The sequence below is a fragment of the Myotis brandtii genome, unplaced genomic scaffold, assembly GCF_000412655.1.
Source record: "Myotis brandtii unplaced genomic scaffold, ASM41265v1 scaffold565, whole genome shotgun sequence".
Classification (NCBI taxonomy): Eukaryota; Metazoa; Chordata; class Mammalia; order Chiroptera; family Vespertilionidae; genus Myotis; species Myotis brandtii.
The window spans coordinates 2,093,377-2,100,080 of NW_005370105.1; the positions used below are offsets into that span (position 1 = coordinate 2,093,377).

The following is a 6,704-nucleotide window of genomic DNA, read 5'->3' on the forward strand; positions in this document are numbered from 1 at the left end:
GGAGAGGGACAGAGAGTTAGAAACATCGATGAGAGAGAAACATCGGATCAGCTGCCTCCTGCACACTCCCTACTGGGGATGTGCCCGCAACCAAAGTACATGCCCTTGACCGGAATCGAACCTGGGACCCTTGAGTCCGCAGGCCGACGCTCTATCCACTGAGCCAAACCGGTTAGGGCCCATTGATTTTTTAGAGAGAGTGGAGGGAGAGGGAGAGACAGAGAGAAACATCGATGTGAGAGGGACACATCCACGGGTTGCCTCCCTCACGCGCCCCCACCAGGGCCGGGGATGGAGCCTGCCACTAGGGTAGGTGCCCTGTGCCTCAGCGTAGCGGCCTCCACGGGCACCTGTCACAGCCACAGTCTCCCCACCCGGTGACCCTCCCTGGTGACAGGGCCTGGGTCCCTCCAGTGACCAACACCCCATGTGTCCAAGGCCAGGTGCCCCCCAGCAGCTTTGGGGGGGGCTGGAGAGCACCCGCGGGGCCTGGCCATGGCCTGAGCATCGCTCCTCGTTGGGGATCTCCCTGGAGCGCTTCGTAGCTTCCGGTGTTGGGAATGGACCTGCCCGGCTTCCGGCTTCGGGGTTGACGGGTCATCGGAAGTCAGAGTAGCTGACGTTCGCCCAGAGGGAAAGCTGGGCCGACTGTCAATCACAACCCATTTCCGCGGCGACGCCCTGTAAGACGCCCTTTCGTTCCCCCGTTGGGTTTCCTTTCACTTGCCCCTCACAGTCACCTCTGCTCCCTCCCGCCCCGCTGCCTGAGCCCAGCGGACTGACGTGCCAGGCACGTTACAGAGGCCGCCCTCTGGGACGCCCTTTGTAAAGGGGTGGCCATGGCCCCGTCCCCGGCGCGCACCCTGTGCCGCTTTTCCTCCCCATGTCATCCCTCTGACTTCCCAGCCCCGGGGAGACGGATCCCTCCTGCCCCCCGAGAGACCCAGCAGCCTCATGGAAGCTGGGGTCCGGCCTCACTCTCCACAGTGGAAGCCGGTTCACAGTGAACAAGACAAAACAAGACAAAAGGCATCTCCCAGAGATCCCAGGACATCACCCAGGCCAGGCCAGAGCCCGAAGCCTGACCCTCAGCGCAAGGCCCTGTCATCTCTGGGCTGCACCCCCTGGCACAGGGCCAGCTCCCCTCGGGGGATAAAGGTCTAGCTCAGGAGCAGCCCCCGGAGCTGCTGCGGAAACGCCGAGAACACGCCTGGCTCCCTGAGAGGCCGCTGCGGAAGGCCGGGCCATGGAAGGGGTTTCTGAGGAGTGCTCCCTGACCTTGAAGCAAGGGGACGTAATTAGCATTTAAATTAAGTTGTAGGTTAGCCACGCTGGGAAAGGTCAGCTCGCTATGCATTTTTATTAGGTTACGATGTTATTTTTGGATTCATTTGCGCATGGACTGTTCACTAATTTAATGAACATTTTGGAATCAGAAAATTGTCATGATTAACTGAGCTACGTATTTTTAAAAAATATATTTTTATTGATTTCAGAGGGGAAGGGAGAGGGAGAGAGAGAGATAGAAACGTCAATGATGAGAGAGAATCATCCATCGGCTGCCTCCCGCACTCCCCACACTGGGGATGGAGCCCGCAACCCAGGCCCGTGCCCTGACCGGGAATCGAACCGTGACCTCCTGGTTCATAGGTCGATGCTCAACCACTGACTGGTACCCCAGGCCTGAGCTAATATTAATTGATGGGTTTTCTTGAACACACACGCACCAGAGTAACTATTTCAAATTTATACAAGATAAGTCTGGTGTAAAGTCATATACACTTAATATTTAAGTAATTTTAATACGTTATTATTAGGATTAGGTTTATGGAGCCACTCAAGGGTCATTGTCAAGAGGGTCTGGCTTGGCTTTAACTGCGTTTTTTTCTGAAATGCCAGGTCGTGTGCGTGGTGAGTAACTTCAGGGGAAGACACCCCGAGAGCGAGCACGCCCGCGCGGCGGACCTGGCGCACACGCCGATGATCAGCATCCCGCGGGTGGAGAGTCCGTTGGAAAAGGTAAGTCTGTTCCAGTGACGCGAAGTTTAAATTCTGAGATGTGATCGTTACCTGGAGAGAATGAGTGACTAGTCCCCAGCGTCACCGCGGTCGCTTCCCGTTTACTGAAAGGGGCTCCCGGAGTCTCACTGGCATTTAGCCAAGATTCAGTCCCTGGCGACGCCCTGTGGGGAGGGAGGTCCCACCTCAAATGTCCCGGACCTGGACCCGTGCCACCAGCTGAGAAGCGGGAGGGCTCGGGCTGTGCCAGAGCTCCTGGGGGGGACGCTGGGCCTTCGCGAGGCAAGTGATGGATGGCTGTGCTGGGGAAGGCGCGCTCTTCTCCTAAATCTGGATCCGCGCTGCCAGCGGGAGGGCTCGGCTGTGCCAAAGCTCCTGGGGGGGACGCTGGGCCTCTGCGAGGCAAGTGATGGGATGGCTGTGCTGGGGAAGGCGCGCTCTTCTCCTAAAACATGATCCGCTCTCCCACGCTCCGCGCGCAGGCGGCCCGTGAACAAGGCGGGTTCGAGCTCCACTCGTGTGCAGGTTTTCTCCGTAAATGCAGGAAGTGTGTTTTCTCCTTCTAGGGTTTTCTTAGTAGCACTTCCTCTTCTCCAGCTCACTGTGTGGTAAGAGGACAGTGTATGCTGCACAACATAGCAAACGTGTTCGTCGGCCCTTGGGTGGTCGGCAAGGCTGCGGGCAGCAGCAGGCGGTCGGGAGGTGCGTTTCGGGGCAGCCACAGCAGGGTCACCTGAACCAGCTCAGTGGCTCACCGTGGAAAAGGACCAGCTGCTAGCCAGGGGCACTGAGAAAACTACCCCATCGCCCCCCAAGAATCACGCTGCCCTTTCACCTTCTGCCCTTTCACCCTCTGCCCTTCCACCCACTGCATTTTCCTGTCTGCCCTTCAGAGGGTTCTCTTGCCCAGAACTAATGGCAAGGGGTACGTGACGTTCACCCAGGACCCTCGCAGCGGGAGGGCTCGGCTGTGCCAAAGCTCCTGGGGGGGACGCTGGGCCTCTGCGAGGCAAGTGATGGGATGGCTGTGCTGGGGAAGGCGCGCTCTTCTCCTAAAACATGGTCCGCTCTCCCACGCTCCGCGCAGGCTGCCCGTGAACAAGGCGGGTTCGACCTCCACTTGTGTGCAGGTTTTCTCCGTAAATGCAGGAAATGTGTTTTCTCTTTCTAGGGTTTTCTTAGTATCACTTCCTCTTCTCCAGCTCACTGTGTGGTAAGAGGACAGTGTATGCTGCACAACATAGAAAATGTGTTCGTCGGCCCTTGGGTGGTCGGCAAGGCTGCGGGCAGCAGCAGGCGGTCGGGAGGTGCGTTTCGGGGCAGCCACAGCAGGGTCACCTGAACCAGCTCAGTGGCTCACCGTGGAAAAGGACCAGCTGCTAGCCAGGGGCACTGAGAAAACTACCCCATCGCCCCCCAAGAATCACGCTGCCCTTTCACCTTCTGCCCTTTCACCCTCTGCCCTTCCACCCACTGCATTTTCCTGTCTTCCCTGCAGAGGGTTCTCTTGCCCAGAACTAATGGCAAGGGGTACATGACGTTCGCCCAGGACCCTCGGGGGTCAGGCTGCGGTCATGGCAGCAGCAAGCGCTGGGCACATGTGGCCTTTCTCTCTCGCCCCCACTCGTCCTCCCTTTAAGGTGACATTCAGTTCTGCACAGGCGAGCACCTGTCAAGGGCGCATGCGTGTGCCTCATTGATGTCATCAGATTCCGTACAGAAAATCCAAGGGGAGGGACATTCTCTCGTCCCAACAATATTTAAAAATAAATAGAAGCCATGGATGGGATCTGATAGAACATGAAATAGTTCCAATCGATGAAGAGAATTAATATCTACAGAGTTTTATTGGGCAATTAGAACAGGCCACTGTGGCCAGGTCTGGCTACTTTGGGATAACGTGAGGGGTAAATCAGTGGTGTAGGAAATACCACTTTTTGAGAAAATAATTTTTTTTCTTGGGTTTAGGTGATCTAACTGAAACAAAATGACAAAAAAGGGGAGCTAATGCTAGGAATAATTTGCAAATTGCAGCCTTGTAGTTCTGGTCAGGGGCTCTGTGCCAACCTGACTACCCAAGATGCTGTGCGTGTAAGAGCACCCCGTGACTGAGAGCGGCGCCACCTGAATGCAGGTGGTGAGCAGTGAGGACGGCTCCCCGAAGCTGGCGATGCCATGAGTGCATGCAGTCACGGGTGGACATTACCATGTTTCGTTCCCATGGCCACCATGGAGGGAAACGACAGGGCGAGGAACATTCTAAGGGGACTCGCACTGACCCAGAGAAGCAAACGCATGGGCTGTTTTGAAGGTTAGAACATCACAGGGGTCAAGGTGAAACCTGAGCTGAAGGTTCGGCAGAGCGAGGGGGTGGGGCGTGGGGAGCCAGCCTTTTGCAGGTGCCGGCAGTCCTGGGTTGGAAGGTTGGCTTGGCTACATAATGACTAAGGAGAATCAGACGAATTCCTCCTTTTCTCCTTACCTGAAAAAGAATGGATACGATTATGGTTCCTTTATAGGGTAACTAGAGGCCCGGTGCACGAAATTCGTGTGTGGGTAGGGTCCCTAGGCCTGACCAGCAATCAGGGCCGATCGGGGCCTTCCAGCTGCCGGTCAGGGCCTTCCTTCATTCCGTGCCACCCCCTGGTGGTCAGCGCACATCATAGCAAGCAGTCGAACTCCCGGTCTCCTGGTCGAACTCCCAAGGGGACACTTTGCATATTAGCCTTTTGTATATATAGATTGTTTGAAATGACAGATCACAAATAAACTATACCAGCCATCAGGGCCGATCGGGGCCTTCCAGCTGTCGGTCAGGGCCTTCCTTCATTCCATGCCACCCCCTGGTGGTCAGCGCACATCATAGCAAGCAGTCGAACTCCCGGTCTCCTGGTCGAACTCCCAAGGGGACACTTTGCATATTAGCCTTTTGTATATATAGATTGTTTGAAATGACAGATCACAAATAAACTATTGGCACACAGTTGGTGCTTAAATCAAGGTAGCTCCCTCCTGTAAAACGAATGATTCCTTTAATAGGATCTTCATTGTATTTCGGACTAGGATACCCCATAGAGCTATTTCGTGGACTTGAAGGTTTATGCAGATTGTCTATGCCATACATAGAGCATATGGCAGGAAATCTTATAGCAAAAATTGCCACATAGATTAGTGTCATAGCAACAGCAAAACAACCCTGTGGTTTCTTGCCAAGACAGACATGATTACCCATGACTTTGCTCTCTGGGATAAGTCCCTTTGAGGTTTCAGCGTGTTGGCACGAACACGTGTGGGAATCCACTTAAGATGTGTTTGCTTTTCTAGGATGCAAATCTTTGTTTTACAGAGCTGCCGACTGTACGTAAACGTTCCATAGGAGCTTGTCAAAACAGCTTTATTAGGGATCAGATGTTGGAATAGTTAGTGGAGCTAAGTCTCCTCGTATTTTCGGCAGCTTTCCTCAACCTGAGCTCCGAGCACTTACGAAAGGTATTCGCAGTCCATCAACGCTCGCGTGCTGGGCTCGGCTCTCACTTGTCTCATTTCATTTCGCTTTAAAGAGTCCATTGAAAAGGGGAGTTAAACATCCCAACGGCGCCAGCACTCGGGTTAGGAGGACGCGCACATGGCTGTGGTCTGCCGTGTCGTTTTCCCTGTGTGTGCTCTCCCCTGGTCAGTATTTATTTCTCCGCACTGTCTATACATTACAACACGCTCTGCAAAACATGAAAAGCCAGGTTTTTCCCAACGTTATCTAACAGGCCTTTATGAAAGCGTCTTTTCAGTACGTTAGCTTTGAGCACAAACCATCTTTCTCATCTCTTTGGAGGGAATAAATACCGGGTTGCTGACTGCACCTTCGGGTTCTCGGGCCCCTGCAGCCATCGGTCCGGCAGGCGACCACAGGATGCGGGAGGAAGAAGTTGCTGGCAGTGCACACCCGCCAGGGACACATGGAGACTCCCCGCCCTCCTCGCTCCCTCTGCTCTGGCACCCATGGTCCCAGGGACGCTTCCCCGTCGGTCCGGCTGCCACGGCGCGCTGAACGGTTCTGACCCAGTGGGCCTGGGGGTCTGGTTGGCACCAGGCAGCACCGGTGATTTGGGTCCAGAGCCAACTGCCGCCAGGGCCCAGGGCCTGCAGAGCTGAGACAGTGGGTCTGAACATCGGCTGCGCGTTACAGCCGCCTGGAGAGCCTTTGCGAATCCCAGGGCCCCGGCCGCCTTCACACCAATTAAGTCCAAGTCCCAGGAGAAGCGTCCGTGTCTTGGTAAAGCTCCTGGTGGTTCCTCGAGCAGCCAGGGCTCCTTTCCCCAGGGAACGGGGATCCGAGGTCAAGGCCCAGCGGTAACTCGTTCATTTAATGACGGGACCGCGACTCCTCATCCCAAACCCTGGGGCCAGAGGCTCCTCAGGACTCAGACGCTCCCATTGTTCGGGGCCAACGCTGTGTGTTCTGTGAGGAGCAGGACTGGAAGCAGCGATGGGCATTGGAGCAGACAGACAGGCAGACAGTCCCCATGGCCTTCCATCCACCCAGCTCCATTCTGCCCCCAGATGGGTTTGTAGCAACCGTATAAGACATACTTGGGGGTGAAAGTGTGTCCACTAGATCTGTAAACTTGAAGAATTGTAACATTCCAGCCAATTTTTAAATCTCCATGGTTTTATCTATTTGTTATCTA

At 55.0% G+C, this 6,704-nt stretch overlaps 1 protein-coding gene across 1 annotated transcript in view; it reads left to right on the forward strand.

Annotated features, from left to right (window-relative positions):
• Positions 1–6,698, forward strand: part of PLPPR5 (phospholipid phosphatase related 5) — a 19,257-nt gene extending 12,559 nt beyond the window's left edge. Inside the window, exons 4-5 of the mRNA XM_005878563.2 lie at positions 1,900–2,019; positions 5,849–6,698. Of these exons, the coding sequence (XP_005878625.1) occupies positions 1,900–2,019; positions 5,849–6,064 (336 nt within the window). The 3' untranslated portion in view covers positions 6,065–6,698. The remainder of the gene's footprint in view (positions 1–1,899; positions 2,020–5,848) is intronic.
• The last annotated feature ends 6 nt before the right edge of the window (positions 6,699–6,704 follow it).